This window comes from Grampus griseus (assembly GCF_964374135.1).
Source record: "Grampus griseus genome assembly, chromosome: 4".
Classification (NCBI taxonomy): Eukaryota; Metazoa; Chordata; class Mammalia; order Artiodactyla; family Delphinidae; genus Grampus; species Grampus griseus.
In genome coordinates, this window is record NC_138997.1 from 121,713,132 (window position 1) to 121,736,802 (window position 23,671).

Below are 23,671 nucleotides of genomic sequence, written 5' to 3' on the forward strand. Positions count from 1 at the left end.
TATGAATTCTTTTTCTTTTCCTTGCCTATTGCACTAGCTTGGATCTCCCATAAACATTAAAGATGGTGATAGTAACACTCATATCTTGTTCCTGACCTCAGGGGAAATCCTTCAGTAGTTTTCTTCCTGTTCTTGAGGGGAATTCTTTCAATGGACAGTTTTATAGAAAGTCTTTATTAGCTTAAGAAAGCTCCCTTCTATTCCTAGATTTCTAATGTTTTATTATGAATGGATGTTGAATGTACTTTATTTTTAAATTATCTGTTGTCTTTCTTCCCTCACTAAAATGAACACTCTACAAAGGCTTTACTGCTGTAACACCAGCAAGTAGGACAGTGCCTATTGAAAAAAAAATGAATTAATGAATAAATGATTGAATGAAAATAAAGTTACCTTTATTTTAACTATTAGTATTTATATGGAACAAGGTCAGAGAATAAATTTTGACCATGTTGTGTTAGGAAGGAAAATCACTCTAAATATTAAGAATAATTAACTTTTTCCCAAACATAATAGAAATATAATAAAGCACTCCTGGCAACTCAGTTTTTTGCCAGTGATGAATGCTAAAGAATGACTGTAGCCAGTGGCTCTCCTTCATTCTTGTTTCTGAAAGATTTGACCTCTTTCCTTACTTGGGTACTTCCCACAGCTCACAGTAGGTATATCCTCTCTCTAAGCCAGGAACAGTAGAACACAGGAGGAATCTAAGGAAAAGGCTTGAACGAGTTTTGTTGTCTGTATAAGACCTGCAAGCTTCCACAAAAACTTAGCTAGACTTGTCTAAAACCAGTAAAATCAGTTTTCAATGGGAACAGATATAAAATTTAATACTCTGAATCCTTCAAAAATTAAATATAGTAAAGTTTAATTGAATCACACAGCCTTCCTTTCTAAATGAGTAACTCCTTTTTCTATTAAAAATTCTATTTTATTCAGTCTTTAAGGGAAGGAGAAAAACAGCACTGTCATACTAGTAAGACTTCATTTCAGGAGAGGGTTTCATCTTGTTTGATGTACTTTACTTTTTGAAAGATTTGTGCATTTTGTGAGAAATAGAGAGATGAAAGAATAAAAATTATAGTTCCCTTTTAGTGAGCAGCGCCATATTCTAGGTACTTAGCTAAGCACTTTTCATGTACCTTTTCATTGAATCCTAGGAGTTAAAGAATGTGTTACCTTGTTTTCTAGATAATAACATAGAAACTTAGAGGGGCCCAAGGTCATATAGCTACTTAAGTGTCAAAAAATACTCTTAACTTAAGGTCAGTCAGAGCCCAAGTCTTATGTATTAGGAAAAAAAAATGGGTTTTTATCATTTAATTGGCAATCCTTGATTAAGGAAGCTGAATGGCAAAAGGTTCCTTCCCCTTATCTATAGGTTCTTTAGGTTTGTATATTTTCCCAAATCACTGAAAACCGATAGTATTTGTAAATTCTATCACAGAATTAATTAACAATGTGAAGAGCAATGTTACATGAATTAGTAAATGCTAATCTTATTTCTAAACTCCACATTTGGTCAGTGAATGATGGTTAAGGGTCCTGAATTTAGAGTTGTGTAATCTGGGTTAGATTTCAGGTTCTGAATTTAGGTTCTATCCCAGTATTCCCAGTGACTTGTGACAAATTACTTTGCCTCTCCAAACATCAATTTCCTTATCTATAAAATGGTGTTAGCAGTAGCCCCTAACGCATAGGGTTGTAGTGAGAATTAAATGAGACTATACTTGAAAAACACTTAAGACAGTCTCAATCAATAATGGTTTTTAATATAATATCAGAGTAGGAAATACTACAGATAAAATACTGAAGAGACATGTTATTTAAATAGATACATAATAAAATAATAATTTGCATTAACTATAAAATTTCAGTGTAGTTTTGTAACAACTTAAGAAATGACACTTAAAATTGAGGAATTTGACTTCTAGTTCTTCCCTCTCCAGTTCTGGCAAAAGTGTGTAAAGTGGAGGAATAAGGGAGTAGCAAGAGGCCAGCACAATCCAACCACGAATAACTATGTTTCAACTTTTTTATCATGATGTTTAAAGTGTTAGGCAACAGACACTTGTTCTCAATATAATTAATTCTGATGTAAAACATCCCCAAAGTAGGATTAAAGGAAATCAGATAAGAGAGAGTTATAAAGAAAAAAGGAAAGGCATACAATTATGCCTACTATGATTTTATATGTCTGTCAGAGGGCAGACATTGTTTGTCTGACTCTTGCATGATTAAAATGTATGAATATTTTAATAGCAGATTTCACCATGATATTCAGGAAAGGACACCAAATACCTGAGCAATCTTTCCAAAGAATTCTGAAATCTGTTGTGCTGTCCTCATAAATAAACTTTGGATAAAGGCCAACTAGAAAAATGAATAAAGAGATAAGAAGAAGGATGCAGGGAAAGATAGGAGCTATAGGAGACGGGAAATAGAGATTAAAGGTAGTAGGAAGGATGACTTTTCATAAACTAGGAAATCTCAGCTCACTCTTCCCAGGGGAGGTGGAAATCAGAAATGAACTGATTACTGGGAAACCCCAAGAGACATCTGCCTATTTTCAGTATGGGAAAGTAAAACTGCAACAAGTAACTGACTGTAATCTTAACTAATATGGTGTCCTGAGGACATACAAAATGTTAAACAAGAGGAGAGTATGTAAGTAGAGATGTTTAATTGCAGGGAAACCAAATGACATAATCCTTATGTAAAAACAAAACAACAACAACAACAAAAACCCAACATGTATTTAAGCATCACCAGTCGCACATAGCTAAAATTTCTTTACCAGGGCCGCCTTATTTATCACCTGAAAGGTAGCAGGACGCAAGACTTCGCCATGATTGGGGTCATCAGATATTCTAAGCCCCTACCTCCATTTTCCTATTCCTTTGCATTCCTCTCTGGATGGCTTCCCAGAGCTGTAAGATAATCACTCAGAAGCCCCAAGAATGCTCGATGTGGGTGACTCGTTTATCAGGCCAGTCAATTAATATAATGGCTTGATCAGTTCTTACATTCTTTTTTTTTTTTTTTTTTTTTTTTGCGGTACGCGGACCTCTCACTGTCACTGTTGTGGCCTCTCCCATTGCGGAGGCCAGGCTCCGGACGCGCAGGCTCAGCGGCCATGGCTCACGGGCCCAGCCGCTCCGCGGCATGTGGGATCTTCCCGGACCGGGGCACGAACCCGTGTCCCCTGCATCGGCAGGCGGACTCTCAACCGCTGCGCCACCAGGGAAGCCCAGTTCTTACATTCTTAAATACAGTGTCCCCTCTGCCACATAACACTCATGTCAGTGCCCCCCCCCCATACAGTATTATAGTGGAAAAAAAAAAAAACCTCACAGAGACATGTAGAAGAACAGGAGCAAGAAATACAGGAGGGAAAGACATGGGCATTTTAGGTTACCCAGTATGTGCCAGGACTGTATAGACACTTCCTCCCAAATAGAATAAAATAGGTATTGCTATCCGTATGTTTTGCCTACATGAATACCAATATTAAAGGGGTTATGTGACTTGCCCACAATCACACAACTCAAATGTGTTGGAAACTACAAATAAACTAAAAATTTCTGACTCAAAAGGCTATACTTGTTCAACTATACTGTGGTAACATGAGTGTATGATGAAGAGGAAAAAATAAGGGAAATAAAACAGATTCAAGTTAAAGATGCCCTTTACAGAGAGAGAAAAGGTTCCTTCATATCAGCAGAGTATTGCTACTTAAGTGTATGAAAGTGAAATTGAAGACTTTCCGTGTTGAGAGGTTATTTTCTTCCACTCAGTCTATGTCACTGATTCTGTTCTTCCTGCATATAGTGGAGCAACCTTAACAGCCTCATACTACACCTTTATCTTTGGTCTCCTTCACTGCACAGTAAATCATAGGATCTGATTCTTCTCCTATCAATAGGCTCTGCCTTCCTTCTCTCGGAAAATTAAATGAAAGAAGAGTGGTAACAAGCACCGGCTCAGTTGGCTGAGCCGGGAAAGCAGTCGATCCTCCATCTTTAGCCCTTAGCGCCCTATCAGAACCAGTCACGTCAGAACTGCTATTGAAAATATGAGAGGAGGTTTTTTTCTCCACAAAGAAGGGACATCATTTGAAGAAACACCTGTTCTAGGACCTTACTGGATCCAGTGTTGTGGCTGAAATTAAAGTGTGGTTGCATCATTTTGTGATGATTAATATCATTTTATGATATGCCAGGACAGGTACCTTACACTGCTCTCATTTCATGCTTTATTAAAGAAACTCTGCCTGGGGAAATACAAAAAGAGACTCCTACCCCCTCACATAAGTTAGAGAACTGTGTGATTTCTCACACTCAGCTAAACTGCAGGTTGTGGAAAATGGAGGAATTAAAACAAGCTCAAATACGAAAAATCAGAGGAACAACAACAAAGCTGACTCTCAAGGAAACACAGGTCTCTTGATGGAAAGTTTGCTTCCAAGAACTTGAGAGAAAGGGCAGACATGAGGAATATAAGTAGCACCAAGGAGCGGGGTGGTACTTGGATTGTTGTACAGTGACTTCACCACTTCTCACCTTCTTTCTATCACTGTCTTTGCTTTCTCTTTCCTTCAGTTTTCTCTCATTTTCTCAATAATAATTCCTACATTTCCCTTTTTTCTCCTTTTTGTGCCTTAGTTTTCACTAAATATGTACTGAGTACCTTCCTCTCAGACTTAAGGAGTAACCCAAATAAATTATGGAATTACTTTGTTGCAGTTGTTGTGTCACAACTCATGTCTAATGATCAACCATTAGAGCTCTGCTGCACATTTCCTCACTCGTATTCCCTTGACTACATTCCCGACTTATCCCCCATTCTCTCCAAACTGCAAATTATATAAGTATCCTAAACGTTAGAAGTTCTAAAGTTCTTTGGAATGGTTGGGTACTTCCATCTTGCAGTGATTTTATATCCATGTCTCATGTTTTAAAACTTTAAAAAGAGTTGTATCACAGTCTCTGGTTTTTCCCCAAGTAACAGATTTTCCTTTGTTACATTTCATGTTCCAAGTCTTATATGTATCTAAGATACTATAAATGGTACCTTCTAAATATATATATACGATTACATAATTAGATGCACGGACGGATGGGTGGATGGACAGATAGATATTCAGATAAACAGGCAATCAGTATAACTAAAATTAATTGAATAATCTTTCTCCTCTCCCCCCCCCCACCCAAGGAACTGAAGAGGAAGATGAAGGGGATGACCGTCTTTTGAGGTCTGTGGATGAGTTCTGGTGGTTTCCACATATGTGGAGCCACATGCAGCCCCACCTCTTCCATAATGAGTCATCTTTGGTGGAGCAGATGATTCTTAACAAAAAATTTGCCTTAGTAAGTAACTCACTTTGAACACTACATTGAACTAATGTGCACTGACTATAGAAATGACCAGCTTTTTATACTGAGAATGTCTTAGAGGTTTTTGGCATATTGGCACTTTTTAAGCAGGCTTTTCTATGTGATCATTAGAAAAATTCGGTAGTGCATCCTTTCAGTATGTGACTTTTGACTTTGTATTGGGTGCTCATCACTATGCTTAATGCTTTGAGGGGTCTACTTTAAAAGGAACTTCGCAAGACACTCACAGGACTCAGTTGCATGACATTATGGTCAGAGCTCATAAAAGATGGTTCCCATCCAGAAGGAGCTTCCTGCTGCACTGCAAAAGAAAAATATACACATAAAACAAGTCTCCACATAGAAAGCAAACTTATGGTTACCAAAGGGGATGGGGGAGGGATAAAGTAGGAGTTTGGGGTTAGCAGATACAAACTACTATATATAAAATAGATAAACAACAAGGTTTTACTGTATAACACAGGGAACTATATTCAATATCCTGTAATTAACCATAACAGAAAAGAATATGAAAAATAATATGTGTATATATATGTATAATTGAATCACTTTGCTGTATACCACAAACTAACACAACATTGTAAATCAACTATAGTTCAATCTTTTAAAAAAGTCTCCATAAAATGAGATATTCCAGGACCTAGTACCAAACCGTGTAGACATAAAACCTACAGTTCAGAGAAGTAAGTGTCACTGGGAGTGCCCAGGGAAATGTTGTGCAAATAGGAGTTTAGGTACACTCTGAAATAAGAATAAGATTTAAGCATCAGGGAGAATTTGTAGTTAAATGAGGCTGAGGGAAAACACCAGCTAGGAGACCATATTGTGGGTATGAGGTAATGAAGAGTCGATCCAGAAAGGCAACAGAATTGGGAAGAAAACTATTTCAGAGACATCACATACCTATAACATAGGATGGAACGTTCACTTGACTGAGCAGGATACACTGTTTTATACTATAGGGATTCTGATTCTGGACAGGGGAATTTACAGTAAAAGCTCTAATGCATACAGTACATTGTAAAATGTGCTTGTGATGAGCGGAGACGGTATAGAGTGATTAACAAGCCAATAAGGCTTATGTTTGGGGTGGGGAGGATATTTTATCTTTGTTTCTATGAATTATTCTAATGTGCACACAAACATGTGGAGGGAGTCAAGACAAGTAATTGTTTATTTACCCAGCATTCTCCCTCCCCGGGCAGGGAGTACTTTGGGGGCAGGAACTATCTTCTGTCTATCACAGTTCCTAGCTCATAAACGTACTCCATGAGTATGCGTAGTATAAATGATCAAGGCAGCAGAAATTACCACTCAAAAAGCAAGTGAAGTGTAATATATCTTTATTTATTACAGCATTTCTCTTATTTGCAAACCCCAAAACTTACATTACAATGTTCACAGATTATGTTGTTAATAAATCTAAAACCATCAAATCATGTTTCTAGGTAAATTCTACTAAATGTAGACGAAACCTAGGGTGCAAAATAATTAAAATACACTACACTGCTTAATTTGGATATGAGTTGGAAAATTCTAAAATATAACCACTCCATTGACAGACAGAAAATGTTTCTCTAGAGATTTGAAGTCCTGACCCCAAAACTAGAAATGACTGATTTGAAGTATAATCTGCTCAATTTTGAGATTTCCTACACATATACGCCTTTCCTAACGTTATAGTTCCTAAACCCTGAAGATAAACTAATTCCATACATACCTGCCCTTAACATATTTATACTCTAAAATGGCATAGAGAGATTGTGGCTCTACTCTGTGGAAACAAGAGCACGTGTTACATCTCCCTTGGCTGGCCACCCAGCCATGTTAACTATTAGTTTTTTTGGCTAATCAGAATTTAAGAAAGTACTGATGCCCACTTGCCCACTTATCATGGAATGTATTCTATATAAACTTCTAAAGCCCCAAGATGTTTTAGTTGAAACACATGATACCTTACTCAAATTTGTACAAGAAAAGGTTAGAATTTATAAAGTATATTGCTTTTCCCATGAGGATATAGAAGACCAAATACTTATGGGTAGTATCAGGAGCTCATACTTACCTTTTTTTTTTTTTTTTTTTTTTTTTTTTTTTTTTTTTGCGGTACGCGGGCCTCTCACTGCTGTGGCCTCTCCCGTTGTGGAGCACAGGCTCCGGACGTGCAGGCCCAGCGGCCATGGCTCACGGGCCCAGCCTCTCCGCGGCATGTGGGATCCTCCCGGACCAGGGCACGAACCCGCGTCCCCTGCATCGGCAGGCGGACTCTCAACCACTGCGCCACCAGGGAAGCCCTCATACTTACCTTTTAACTTCAGTCTATTCCCCCAAATAGACAGCTTCAAGTATACCTTTGCCAGGCATTGATATTTTGTCAAGAAAGCAAGAATAGTGTCCTACATGCTAATATTATGTATATATTTTGACAGTATTTGCAAACTCCTGTGAGATGGAGAGCCAGTATTTTTTCACCAAAAGTATAAACAGGAATAGTAAACAGCATGTAAAAGTGGGTAAACATTGCCACAGTTTGTAATACAGAGCACTAAAAATCCCCTCAATGCAGCAAACATTAATTCTATGATCTTCAGAAGTCTAAAAGACTGCCAATATTAGCAACATTAATCAGCAAGAGAGGATGTGGAGAAGAAAATTACTTTGTAGTTTATTTTTAAATCTGTGGAGAAAGAGAGGAATTTGTAAAAGAAGAAACGTACCAATAAAAGATAAACTAAGAAGTGAGGAGGAATACTTTTAGGTTTGTTGTTATTGTTGTTTAGGTAGCCTTCAAAGAAACAGTTTATCAAGGCAGATTTAATGAAAGACATGACATTCACTGTTATATTCTCCTGAAAATAGAGCATTATCTAAAATAATGGTATTCTGTTATGACTTGGATGAATGAATCAATGCATGCCAATATTATGGTTATACCTAACAAACATAAATACTTGAAAGTACATACAGTAAGAACCGATGCACAGGAGTTATACATTTTTTGGAATTCTCAACTACAGAGCATCATGAATTGAAAGAATAATTCAAAATTGAAATTTAGTCATTCTTAACCTCAAGTGCCAAGCAGAGGATAGTTCTTAAAAATGTCATTCCTAGCTTCAGGTTGACAACCCAAATTATGGTCCTTGAGGCAGTAGAGAACATTCATAAAAGTTTAATCAAATACAGAACTGGTCTGCTTTTTTGTCAGGAGAGGACACACATGAAAAGAGGTTGAATCCAGGGTCAGTCCCTCCCCAGCCATAACAACGTGAAAGAGAACAGAAGCATTTGGGAACAGTGATTAGTACATAACACACATTCAGTAGATAACAGCTGGTGTTTTTATTATCATTCTATTCAGTATCATAAAACTGCCATCTTCAGTTTTTACCTAGGTTCCTGAGGTGTTTAGAATGACAGGTAAAAGGGACAAAAATCCTCAAGTTTAAAAGCTTATTTTGGGGCTTCCCTGGTGGCGCAGTGGTTGAGAGTCCGCCTGCCGGAGTCCACCTGCCGATGCAGGGGACACGGGTTCATGCCCCAGTCCGGGAAGATCCCACATGCCGCAGAGCGGCTGGGCCCGTGAGCCATGGCCGCTGAGCCTGCGCGTCCGGAGCCTGTGCTCTGCAGCGGGAGAGGCCACAGCAGTGAGAGGCCCGCGTACCGCAAAAAAAAAAAAAAAAAAAAGCTTATTTTGTATTGGAAAGACATTTGGTTCGTGTCAATTCTACACATTTTCTAATGCGTGTTAACTCTTTTACTTCCCACTAAGGCGTTAGGGTTACGAAGCTGCTTTGCTGCTAAATTTAAAGATGTAATAAGAAAAGTTCAAGTGTTTTATTTTCTTTTTTTATATATTCTGTATTATTTCCTTTAATTCTTACAGCAACCCTGAATTGTAATTATATTTATTCTCACACTATAGGGAAGAAAACTGAAAAGTCAGAGAAATACAGTGACACACTCATGATGATCAAGCTCACTAGTCGTAGAATTTAAAACCAGAAATCCTGGGGACTTCCCTGGAGGTCCAGTGGTTAAGACTCCATGCTTCCACTGCAGGGGGTGCGGGTTCCATCCCTAGTCGGGGGAATTAAGATCCCACAGGGCACGTGGCGCAGCCGAAACAAACAGAAAACCCGAGAAATCCTGGTTTTCTAAAATTGCATAAATTGTGATCTCCAAGTTTCCTCACTAGACTCCCAAACCAATTCACACGTGTAAGTCTAGATTTCTCTTTTGCCTGGTAATCCAAGGGGGTATCTGGTAATTCTGCTAACATAAGAGGAATTGAGTGCTAGAGGTGGAACTAATAGGGCAACTTTTCCCTTAGGTTCCCAAAGGTTCCCTACAGTAGGCAGAGGTTCTACAATGTTGGGAAGGGAGACAAACAACTGAATCTGAGGAACTTTCCACATGACTATCATTTATCATGTATGGATATAGAGTCTACTCTTATTCAAAGAAACTATTTTGGAGGAATTTTGCCTCAACTCTCGTCTCACTAGATCTAAGAACCAGCAGTATTGTGCTGATATTGCATTTCTAAATTGGGTCACGTTCTGCTTTTTTCCACCAGCTCGGAAGCTCTAAATTTAAAGATGAGCATGCGTGTTTCCCAATGAAGGAACTGAAAGACATACAAAGAAGCAACTGGGTGTTCACACAAGACTAGAGGCCACGGATAAAATGTAATATTCACATGAGTGATTGAGTTAGAGGACACTTAAATACTTTTCCAGCTCAGAGAATCTGAGACTCTGATGTAAGACTCTTTGGTTGGGCCTTCTCTATCACCATCTACAGCCAAACACCTGCTATTTTCATTGAGTTTTAGCAAACACATCTGACCTATTAATCCTTTTGCACAATGTGGACACTTCTGTCTCACAAGGGAATTTGATGTCTGTTTTAATTTACTTTGAAAGCTCTGTCTAATTGCTTACTGTGGAAGGTCAAACAAATCCTTTAAGCAAACTTGCATTTGATGATTACAGCCATCAGGAAACACAGCTTTAGAGGTTGATTAGAAAAATATTTTTAGTTATCAAATATGGGCTAATTAAAATGAAATTTCAACGGGATTTTTTTGAAAGGTACCATTTTTGAGGCAAAGATTGTAATGTTAATTATTGACCTACAACACAGTAGAAATATCTATTATACAGTTTTTTAAATTCCATTGGAAAAATAAAGTAGCTTATTGCATTTAAACCTCAAAAAATATCATCAGTATATATACTCTCAGTTGGAGAACTGGATTTACATTTTAGTGAATTATGGTAGTTTAATTTTTAGAGATAAAATAATTAGTAGAAAAAAATAATAATAATAATTAGTAGAAATTTTATCATAGAACTCATTGCCAATATCAATGATACTTAGCACTGTTTACAGACAATACCATTAAAATTGGTAGTAGTGAAACAATGTTCCCAATCCTGAAAACATAAAATCTTGCCCAATTGTACTTTTTGATTGTATTATCATTATTCTTTCAAACAGTGTCCTTTTCCCCCCTCTTTTCCAAGTTCAGCAGAACCCACTAATTTACATTAGCTGAAATGTCTAGTATCAGTTATGCAACTCTTTAGGTGAGTGAGCACATTAACTTTTCTAAAATGGAAATAAAAATTATAGTATCAAATATAATTTAAAATATATTGAAAGACTTGCTGGCTTAAGGAATATATAATAATCCTTTGATTAGTTTGCTTGCCAGCTAGAGAATGAATGAATGTTATCATTTTTACTTCAGAGAAGCACTTTATAAAAAAGGGACATTAGATTTTCATTTTATTGATACTGAAAACAAAGTATAATTCTAATGATCCTAATAGAAATAGAGCTCAACTCAGGATGCACAAAGTCTAGTCTGAGCTGCTAGACCACTTCTGGACTAATGCAAACTGCACAGTTAAGAAAGACACTAGCCATTGTTCAGAGCAGGATGGCCAATGTGGTGAAGTATATAATTTACTTCACAAAAAGAATATCTGAAGGAACTTGGAGAGGGCAGGAAATAGAAGAGAACACTAAGGGATATATTATCAGGGTTAAGATTAAACTGAAAAGTACTGGTGTGTCAATGCCAGTTATTACAATATTGAAAAGCGTCAATACCCCCAGTACCACCTCAGAACCTCCCGGCGCATGTCGCAAACCTCCCAACTGAAGGGGCCTGGCTCGTGGTCTCCAACATCCAGCTCCAGCTCTACAGCTGGCAACAGGTCTTGACTGATCAGTAGATGGCATGCTGGCTGGTAAATATTTTGAATGTTACCCCTGAAGATGATTAATCAATCAATGAAAGTAAAATCCTCACAACTGCTAACTTTGTGTCCGCTTTGGCTTTTTCGTATCTTCCACTCCAAGTTCCCGATCATTCAGTAGTTTCTGTGAATTCTTCCTTTTGTACCATATCCTACTCCATTTCAAAACTTTCCATCCCCACTCCACTTTCAAATTTTTTATCCCACATCTGGATCATTGCAGCAGCATGCAAACTAGTCTCCCCAATTCCGCATTCTTTTCCTTTAGTTTATGCTCAGATCAGGGAAAACTGTGAAACTTGAAATCCTATTATCCTGTTTTCCCTACATGAAACAGAACCTTGCATTTCAGTGAGAGAGTCTTGACTCTCCAGAGGAAATGTAGGAAGAGAACTCCAGATATCTACCAGACATTGTGCTTAGTGCTTTCCACGCATCTATCCTCAATTAATCCTCACAACCACCTGTGAGCCTAGTTATTCCCATATTTAAAATGCAAAAAGTGAGGCTCAGAGAGCTTATGTAATTTTCTTAAAATCACCTTGCCAGTGAAAGCTGGAGAAAGGATTTGATCCCAGGTCTGTCAAGTTCCAAAGCCCCCATAACCAACGTGGTTTGGGGAATTGAAAGTTGCCATGCCACTGATACTGCTATTGATTGCTGTTACAAAAACCTCACAACCAGAATATTACTTCCTGAAGAGTTATATTTTTTAAACAAATTCAGAACATTAAAATCTGGCTTTTACAATGTTTTTCTTTTCAGTCGCTGTTTATATGATTCATGTCATTTCTTGTGTTTGTGCAACCATCACACAAATACGGTGCAACATCACTGTCCTGACGGCTATTATAAATACCAGAGGGTATGTAATAGTGATAACAAGCAAAGATCAATATCAACTTCTCTATTCTGTCAGTAATATTACTTCAGTTAAAATTAATACCATGCACACTTAAAGACTCCTAGTCTAATCAACCTTTTATATATTTTCAGAAAGATTAAATGTGTTTGCAAATACTTTGGGAATTTGAGCCTGTGTCCGAATTGTTTATAGGTTTATTACCTCTCAAGGACCCCAAAGGTCCATGTTAAACTCATGGCTTCAAAATCTGAGAAAGCTGGATTAGACTAAACCCTTCAATTCCTCCACTATGTCTCTAGATAATTTCATTTTCAGTTATTTTGCTACAGCATAAAAAAATAAAGCTTCATAGATTCATTTTTTTACATTTCTACAAACTCCTTCATGTGTTTACTTGAAGAAATTTTAGCAATTCAAAAAACTCAACCTGGCCTGTGCAAAGTACAAGTGTTTACATAATTCTTTTGAGTATTCTTAAAAAAGCACACCCTTTAGAGATGTGTTTAGTTATGAGACACTCAACAAAGATATGAGGATAATTCAAAAATTTGAAGGGAACTCTAAGAGAGGAAAACAGCATGCTCTGTTAAATGAAACTAACTTGAAATAAACTACATAATTATTAGCGAGGACTAGAAGAAAATCTGTCACTCTCCCCGAAATAACTCTTTCTGCGAGGTTACAAGTTAAAATGAAGGTTAAAGCTGAGTATACATACCTTTTGTAAACCTTTTTCTGTCTTGGTACTGAATTATTAGCTTAACTTTCGTTTCTGGAATTTCTTTTTCTTTCTTCCAGTTTTATTGAGATATAATGGATACACAGCACTGTATAAGTTTAAGGTGTGCAGCATAATGATCTGACTTACATACATCATGAAATGATTACCACAGCGAGCTAACATCCATCACCTCATATAGATGCAAAATTAAAGAATTAGAAAAAATATGTTTTTCCTTGGGATGAGAACTCCTAGGATTTATTGTCTCAACAACTTTCATTATATATTTATCATGTCGTTTATTATATACCTAGTACTTCCTTTAGCTTGTAACTGGAAGTTTGTACCTTTTAACTACTTTCCTGCCCATCCCCTACATCTGGTAACTACAAATCTGATCTCTTTTTCTATGAGTTTGTTTGTTTTTGAAATATAACTGACCTACAACACCATTTTAGTTCCTGTTACACAACATAGTAATTTGATGTTTTTACACGTGTTTCTGAAATTTCTTAATGCATTTGGCTTACTAAATTTCATTAAAGTTCTTCAAATAATTCAGCTATTAACTTGGGGTAGTACTTGAAGGGGAAGATGTAGTGTCAAGAAAGGGCTTTTGCTGATGTCATTGTTATGGCCTTATCAAATTTATGGTTCACCAAGGATTTTTTTTTTCTTTTTTTTTTTTTTGCGGTACGCGGGCCTCTCACTGCTGTGGCCTCTCCCGTTGCGGAGCACAGGCTCTGGACGCACAGGCTCAGCAGCCATGGCTCACGGGCCCAGCTGCTCCGCGGCATGTGGGATCTTCCCGGACCGGGGCACGAACCCGTGTCCCCTGCATCGGCAGGCGGACTCTCAACCACTGCGCCACCAGGGGAGCCCTCACCAAGGATTTTTTAATTCTTTTTCAAATTTTTTCCCATTCAGATTGTTCCATAATATTGAGCAGAGTTCCCTGTGCTATACAGTAGGTCCCTGTTAGTCATCCAGTTTAAATACAGCAGTGTGTACATGTCAATCCCAAACTCCCTAACCATCCCTTCTCCCCCTCCACCCCCACCCCATAACCATAAGTTTGGGGACCTAGAGATTGTCATACTGAGTGAAGTAAGTCAGACAAAGTGAAATATTGTATGATATCACTTATATGAGGAGTCTATTAAAAAATGATATTTTGGAGATTAATCCTTTGTTGTTTCATTTGCAAAAAAAAAAATGATACAAATGAACTTGTCTACGAAGGGGAAAGGAGTCACCAAGGATATTTATAGCTCCTACTTTATACATAATATCAATTACTTTTTCCTGAAGAAATGTATACTGTTTGGTAAAACTTTTTTTAGATAAGGCTGATAATGAGAGTGTATCTTCTTTTTATTTATTTATTTAGTTAGTTTTGGCTGTGTTGGGTCTTCATTGCTGCACACGGGCTTTCTCTAGCTGCAGCAAGAGAGGGCTACTCTTCATTGTGGTGCGAGGGGCTTATCATTGCGGTGGCTTCTCTTATTGCAGAGCACAGCCTCTAGGCACACGGGCTTCAGTAGCTGTGGCACGTGGGCTCAGTAGTTGTGGCTCGCGGGCTCTAGAGCGCAGGCTCAGTAGTTGTGGCACACGGGCTTAGTTGCTCCCCGGCATGTGGGATCTTCCTGGAGCAGGGCTCAAACCCGTGTCCCCTGCATTGGCAGGCAGATTCTAAACCACTGTGCCACCAGGGAAGTCCCGTGTGTCTTCTTTTAAGGGATGTCTTCTCTTAAATAAGAATCCTTAGTTTTGGCAGGGGCTGGAAGTGATGGTAGAAGGATTCTGAGTTTACCTCTGTTCCCGTGTTTTACTTGTTGTTTCAATAACAGAATAATATTAATAAGATGAAAGGAAATTAAATTGCACTTGACCTATAATGTTGCTTATATCTTTCATTCTCTACATCTCAGTAAGATAATTTGTTTTATTACCGCAACTTGGAAAATAAAGAAATTGAGGTTTGGTGAAGTTGTATAACCTGCCCAAGGTTCTACAACTAATGAAGGGCATCACTGAGACTGAGCCCAGGACTTCTAAATTTGTGCTTCCTCCACGATACTAAACTGTTCCCTATCCCCAAGATTCCCCGATAGATATTGATCATTTATTGTCATGGGTCTGACTTTGTTTTACATTTTTAAAAACTTTCATTGAAGTATAGTTGATTTAAAATGTGTTAATTTCTGCTGTACAGCAAAGTGATTCAGTTATACACATATATATTCTTTTTCATATTCTTTTCCATTATGGTTTATCACAGGATATTGAATATAGTTCCCTGTGCTATACAATAGGACCTTGTTGTTTATCCATCCTATGTATAATAGTCTGCATCTGCTAATCCCAAACTCCCAATCCATCCCTCCCTCCCGGAATCTCTTTGAATATGGGAAAAATAAGATTCTTTTCTCACTATATAGTTAATCAAACACTACAGACTCTTCTCCAGATCTGATTGACTTCAGAGTGACGAGATCATACTTCTGTTTTATGAGTTACTGTAATGACATTCTGTTTCACAAGATCTCATTATTAACACCTTTATCCAAAGACTTCTGTACCTTTTGTTACTGTAGCCATGTTTTTTTAAAATCCAAACTGTGAGACAAAGAATATCACCTTCCTGGGGCTTCTGGACTCATAGGAATATCACTAACTAGGGAAGCTTGCCTCAGCCTTGACATTCAGTGTTTTTATTGGAGTTTCATTTCATAGACATGATGACTGACTGACTGCATGATTGAACTCAATCTCTAACTCTCCTCCCCTGCCTAGAGGTCAGGCTGATATAAACTAGCTCAAAGCCCCAACTCTCTAATTGAATGGTTGGTCTTTCTGGCATGGCCAAACTCTGAACTGAGTCATTTTGTTAATATAAACTCAGATCTTTGGTCTCAGGGACCCACCATGAATAACAAGACATTCTTATAACTTAGAAAATTCAAAGGATTTAGGGCTTACCTCCCAGCAACCAGAGATGATGAAGACCAGCCAGCTTTTTAATTATACAACAGCTGCCAACAGAGGATGATTTTAAACTCTTAAACCAAATCTATTAAAAACAACATGATCATCACTGCAGATTTTTCACATACCAGCTGGCAAACAGAATTTATATTATGAATTAAAGAGCACCCTGTTTAAAAAAAAAACTAGAAAGAAATCTAGGGGCCAGTTCTATAAATATTAACCAAATTTATGTAAATATGCCTATCACATTTTAGAGCATTATCACTTACTTAAATATGTAGGAAGAAAAGTACACATGTTACTTTAAGATTGGATCATGGATTAAAAATAGTGCATTTATATTTAGCATCCAAATATGACTGCTTCTAAAAGCACAAAGATTATGTCAAAGAAACACAGGATTTTAAATCTGAATCTTAGTGACTACTTGTACAGCCCCTTTATTTCACAGTTGAAAAAAATGAAAAATCAGATTCTTATACTAAGGTAATTATTTCTTTCAGGATCTTTCATTTCATACCACGCCAGAAGTACTTCCATTTATCACAGGAACATATTCTAATATTTACACTCTTAGCATTCAGTACCAAACCTAATTCCCTAACCTAAAGATAAATCCTGACTTGCCTGGTTTTGTCCTAGATGAAGAAGGAAGTAAGACTCCTTCAAATAGTAACTTTAGGTACATTGGGTCACCATCACTGCCATTTCTTACTTCTCCCGAGTCACAGCAACTGCTATACGACTCCTTTAAGTGCCAGAGGCCCCACAGTTTCTCATAAAATTCATGTGTGGCTCATCAGTATTACCTTAGGAAAACAGTCTTTAGAAGATTTAAAATGCTTCTCAAATTCAAGGACATAGTTTCATAAATTTGTTTTCTTGGGCTTCCCTGGTGGCGCAGTGGTTGATAGTCCGCTTGCCGATGCAGGGGACACGGGTTCGTGCCCCGGTCCGGGAAGATCCCACATGCCGCGGAGCGGCTAGGCCCGTGAGCCATGGCCGCTGAGCTTGCACGTCCAGAGCCTGTGCTCCGCAACGGGAGAGGCCATAACAGTGAGGGGCCCGCGTACCGCAAAAAAAAAAAAAAAAAATTTGTTTTCTTCACATACTGTGTGTGTATGTGTTATGTACATGCATATGTGTATGTGTATGCATGTGTCTTTTAGTGAAAAGGTTCTAATTCCACTCCAAACAAGCTCCTATTATCTGGAAAAATGTATTATTTTCTACGTGAAATAATACCTCAAACAGCCATAGCTTTTAAGAAAGGCACTCTAAAAATCTATTTTTAAAAAGCAATTTTTTCTAGAAACAACTCCAAAATATACCACCAATATAAACATTGGGAAACTTTATTGCAAGCCCATTCTTAATTGTAAATGTAAATTCTCAATACTACAAGATAGTTAACCAAAGCATGAACTTCTACATACTGAGGAAATGGGACATTCTAACCCAAATGTACTATAGGAAAGCATTTAGAAGTATTTTGAAATTATGTGGTAATGAAGTTTTAGATTTTTTCTACTGTAGAGTATAGAATGTCTGTTTGACTTCCTATCACTGAGCATTTTTTTTATTACATTAGTTTGTGTTCTTGCTAATCTGAGAAATATGGAAATAGGCAACAAATCTTCAGGTCATTAGTGTAAATTTAAAATGTCCTCTTTAGAAAGATTGAAATAGAGAAAAATATTAAAGTAAAGTATCATTCTTGATAATTAGCAAAAATTTAAATAAAGAAATATTATCAAGGATAGTAAAAAACAATGATTTCTTCAGGAATGAAGTTACTGTGTTTCTCAAATACCTAAATGCCAATTTTTTTTTTAGTTTTGGGGAAGTTTTTCTAAGAAATTTTGAATATCATTATTGAATATCAAATATCACTCTTTGCTTGATAAAATTGTGTTATCTTCACATTCTCCATGTGGAAACATCTGAATACACAATTTAGGAAAATCTTGCAATTTTTAATTCTATACAGTATAATTTAAATATAAATTCATAATAATAAGTGTCTGTTTTTCACTTGAATCATTTTTAACTACAGTCTCAAAAGTGTTTTCAAGTATTACTTATCTAGATGTTAAATTTCTCTGTGAGTTACCATATGTCCATTCTGCAGATGAACTGACAGTTTGAGATAATTGAGAAAGTGAACATCAGAATGAGAGGAAGGTAGTCAGAATCAGTTCACACAGTTGTTCACTGATATTTGTTGACTGCTTATTGTTGGCAAGGCACTGGCCATATAGCAATGAATAAGACAGAACCCAGAACTCACGGAGTTTATTGTTTAATGAGGAAGAGAGACATTAAAAAACAATTATATGAAGCAATATTCACTTACAAACTGTGCTGTGTACCATGAAAAACAAATGAATGCTGCTAAGAGAAGTCTTAATGTGGACTTCATTTACACTGAGACTTGTCAGTGGAGCTTCTCTGAAGGTATCACAGAATAAAGTACCTAAAAGAGGTGCCAAATTTATCTAAGTGAAGAATTGGAGTAGGGAAATTCCAGTCTGGGAAAACTACATATGGGAAGATGCTGAGGTAGGAAATCGCTTGGTGAGTTTTGGGAAAAGATTAATGTAACTAAAATACAATGAAAGGTGGAGGGTAGTGCAAAATGAGGCAAGAGAGATAAGCACGGTCATACCATGCAAGGCTCATGACCACCCTAAGAATTTTGTATCTTATCTTAAGTGCAAGGGGAAACCATGGAAGGATTTTGAGTAGAAAGTCACATGGTCATATTCGGGTCTTTTAAGTATTACTCTGGCTGCTATGTAGAGAATGGATTGGAAGCAGGCAAGAGAGGAAATGGGTAGAATGGTTAGGAGCCTATGCTTGAAGGCCAGGGGATAAAATGGTAGATTGGATTAGGGTGATGGTGATGATGATGATAGAACTGGAGAAAAGTGGATGGATTTAAGATTTATACTAGAGGTATACTGATAGGACATGATAATGAACTAGATTTAGGAGAGAATGAGGAAACAGGTGTCAAGAATAGCCTCTATCTTTTTGATATGGCAACTAGTTGGTTGATAATACGTCATCTAGTGGCATGGAGGAACCCTGGGGAAAGAGCATTTCTGGTAGAGCTGCGAGGTGGAGATGAAGAGTTCAATTGTGAGAATAATTAATCCCACTTGTGTTCTAAGTATTTAACATACATTTTATAGTAAATAGCCATATTCCCTAGTCTTTTTGGTCCATTTCCTTTTTTAGGGAAGTTTTTACATAGGTTACAGAGTTCCTAGATCTAAGATGCTAGTTTCAATCAAGGATTCATAAAAAGAATAAGGAGAATTAACTTTTTAAGCTAAAATATCTACTCTTTTAAACTTTTTGCCCCCAATTCCAAAATAATAATGTACTTAATTTCAAATTTAAAAATCTGGAAGAGAATAATCAGTCAAAAATTTAGCATTACAGGGCTTCCCTGGTGGCACAGTGGTTAAGAATCCGCCTGCCAATGCAGGGGACGCAGGTTCAATACCTGGTCCAGGAAAATCCCACATGCCGCGGAGCAGCTAAGCCTGTGTGCCACAACTACTGAGCCTGCGCTCTAGAGCCCGTGAGCCACAACTACTGAGCCCACATGCCACAACTACTGAAGCCCACGCACCTAGAGCCTGTGCTCCACAACAAGAGAAGCTGCCAAAATGAGAGGCCCGCACGCCACAACGAAGAGTAGCCCCCACTCACCGCAGCTAGAGAAAGCCCACGCGCAGCAACGAAGACCCAATGCAGCCAAAACTAAATAAATAAATTAAAACATAATTTAAAAATTAAAAGAAAAGAAATTAGCATTGGGACTAAATCTTCTGAAACATAGTAGTCTGCATCCCGGAACATACAGACCTGCAATCTTAGCCCCAACTTTTCTACCCAGTAAGATTTCAGGTGTTCTCCCTGGTATTGAATGAAAATTTGGGGGCCGATTTATGTTGCCTGCATCTCATTTAAAAGAGACCAGCTACTAGCTAATGTTAAGTGATTCACAAGCCGGAGGCTCATGGTTGCGGGTATTTAGATCAGGAGGAAAGCGGGCCCAAGAAGGGATAGTGGGATAGAAGTCACAGAAGCCTCACAAGGGAGAATCCCCAGATCTACCCTTTTCTTTTACTGAAAAAAAGGTGGCCCAGTATTTTCATAATTTCCACGTTAGAGTTGAGCTAAGTAGGACGAAAGCTTATTTTACAATGGAGGCAGGCCAGCAATGACGACAATAATAAACAACATTCATTGAATGTGTATCATGTTTCAGGAACTGCACTAAATGCTTTCCGTGTATTACATTATTTAATTTCCTCTTAACCTCTTATGAGGCTTAGGGGTCATAAATCATTCTCCAAAGGCCACACAGGTTGTAAATGCAAGAGTGAAACAGCCAGTTGTGTTTGACTCCAGGAGGGGAGTTTTCCGCCACTGTGCCACAATGCACCAGCACACAAATAAAAGATGAGACTGAAAAACCTCAGTATTTCTTTAGTGTTAAAAGCTAAAAAGAAAAACACAAATTGTGTATATGATGGTTTGCAAATATTTGGGAATATTCCAAAATAAGGGAAATGTCTCTGCTGTGCTGGACCGTCCTTTTCTTACATAGTGTTCTGAAGAGATAGCTGACCACTTACAGGTATTTAAAACTACCTTGAGCTTTCTGTCAGCATAATTTCTCACAAATTTGGAGGTATTTGAATTTTATAATGTAGTTCCTGTCATGGTGAATTTCATTCTTGCTTCTTCCTATACCATTTTAAAAACTGATAACCCATAATTCTTCACAATTTTTCTTTAAATTTCTGTGATTGAAATTCATTTTCTTTCAACTGTTCCATTATCACTGCACCCCTATTCTTAAACCACTTTAGATGAATACTTCACTGACCTTTTCTAACACAAAGTATGTGCTGGTAAGTAATTTTTAGTTGAAAAAAATTGCCTTAGTTTTTAAAAACAGGGGGGAAAGAAAGCAATGAGATATTTCAATTCACTTTGTAGTGAAATTCTAAATGATAACAATAATTGCCTAGTTATGGTAATTTCTAACAAAGATGAAAATAAAATGAAGAACATGAAGCTTCCCTCTCACCCTTCAGGAACACAAGTATAATCTACTCCACCCATTCTCTTCCTCATAGCAACAGTGTGGCATCTCCCCTTTCCAGCATCCTCAACTACAACTGTCTGAGATGAGTTTTGAATGATGAACAGTTTACAAGATAAGAGGAAAGGGGCATTCCAGTTGGGTGGACAATATGTACAGTGTACAGCAAAGACATGAAAGAAATCATCAGAAACTGGGGTGGGGAGGATGAATGCTGACAGGAGATCGGCTATGTTAGGTTGGTTGTGAGCCTTTTATGCCGTATTGAAGGAGTCTGACAGATACTTAGGTAATGACAAATGATTGGCAACCCTTGTTCCTCCTGCGTTCAAGTGCTCATACACTTCCTTCACCTCCTGTTATTTAGGTTGAAAAACAAAGCTAGCCATGCCTTTTCCACTTCTTCCATATCCATATTTCTACAATTCAGTGCGTTTCGCAGCTTAATACTATGGTTCTTTGTATGTGAAATTGCACTTTGGCATGAAGACAAGCGATGACCAAGTCAGAGGAAGTCTATTTGGGTAGAACTTTAGAAGTTCTTTAGAAGAAAGTTCTTTAGAAGAACTTTAGAAGAATACAAAGCAGTTGAAAAATACAGATAGAAAAGTAAAATATTATTCAGGAGAAAAAATACATGTCTACTACTGACACCATGAGTGTTCTTTTAATAAAAGACATCTCATCTTTTATGCTAAAGAGACTTTATCAGGACTAATGGACCATCTCAAATGAAGAAGAATAATCACAATTACACAAACTTTTCCCAAGTCCCCTCCAAAATAGTCTAGTTGTCACGTAGATTTATTTTCAGAATTTCCAGACTTGGTCAGGACCAAGTGAATAGAGGAAGTAGTGAGAGAGAGACAGAGAGTAATTTTGAAATGACTTTTTAAAACTGGACTCATTTTATATACAGAGAGAGTAATTTTGAAATGACTTTTTAAAACTGGACTCATTTTATATACTAAAGCTGGATTTCAAATCAACTAAATTTCCAGATTGTTGGGCTCATTCAGTACCTTCTCCTTTCACTATAACCAGGGCTTTGGCTTCAAAGAAAATTGCTCTATAAAATTTTACCACATTTTCTAATCAAAAGTGTGTGCTTCTAACGAGGCAGGGAACGTTGTCTATCACCGGCCCTCTTGCTGAGGGAACAATAGAAACGTGGCAAACTTGGTAGAAACTGGGCTATAGACAAAATAAAATCCTGTTAGCAAGTCTAGCGAACGCAGAATGTGTTCTGCCCCTTAAGAAATGCTGGTTTTATTTCGTGGGGAGTGCTGAGTGTTGTCTGTAACGAGTGTTTGTCGTTTAACTTACTGAGATCGTGAAGATAGGTGAGTCACGGGTGACTGTGACAGGAGGCACTGAATGCAGGCCTTCACATTATTCATTAAAAGCACTAGTCCTGTCCCATCACCTCTTAAACACACATGTATCATCATCAAAACTGGTGGAGTGGCTATCAGGCCTCACGAAGTCTAGAAGTCTTAATGTTTATCACTTTAAATTTTGCCATACAATTAAGTAATGATGGAGTGAAACAAACGTATTTATAGTACATTTGAAAATCCTGGGATAAAAATAGGAACCAGATAAATCTTCCCACATGCTAACTAACATTTGCTTGGCCTTAGGAGCATGGCATTCCTACTGACATGGGCTACGCGGTGGCCCCTCACCATTCGGGCGTCTACCCTGTACACATTCAGCTGTACGAGGCCTGGAAGAAGGTTTGGAATATTAGAATCACCAGCACTGAAGAATACCCACACCTGAAACCAGCTAGATACCGGAGGGGCTTCATCCACAAAAACATCATGGTGAGCTTCCTCTGGTATGCGTAGGGTAGACCTCATTCTGCCAGACTTAATTCCTCAGTTGAAGAAAGAACAAAAGAGAATAACTAAATATTAAAAGTGTAACAGAAGGAAAAGCTCCACGCAGCAGGAAACATATTTTTCATACCCAAGCAAAGGACGTTTTCATCAAAGTCACTTCTTTTCAATTCTTAAAATAAAACTTTAAAATGTTTTTTACTGACACGATTGCTATTAAGCAGGCACTGACGTTAAAATACTAAGGAAACATGACATCTAACTTACAGATAATTTACAGAAGCCATCATTTCTTCAAAAAGTTATTTAGCATGTAAAACTAACACCATCTCTCTATATATAAACCATGCCGTTCTTGCCGGGCTGTGTCCTCTATCATATCAGACTAAAAAAAAAAAAAAAAAAAAACTATTTACAACAAGAAGCCACATGTCCTGCATAATCATTAACAGAT

At 37.6% G+C, this 23,671-nt stretch overlaps 1 protein-coding gene across 1 annotated transcript in view; it reads left to right on the forward strand.

Moving 5' to 3' along the window:
* Positions 1-23,671, forward strand: part of LOC309821450 (bifunctional heparan sulfate N-deacetylase/N-sulfotransferase 3) — a gene marked incomplete at its 3' end in the record, with an annotated part of 138,775 nt that overhangs the window by 46,177 nt on the left and 68,927 nt on the right. The window contains exons 3-4 of the mRNA XM_082652736.1: positions 5,215-5,369; positions 23,017-23,202. Coding sequence (XP_082508862.1) covers positions 5,215-5,369; positions 23,017-23,202 — 341 coding nt within the window. The remainder of the gene's footprint in view (positions 1-5,214; positions 5,370-23,016; positions 23,203-23,671) is intronic.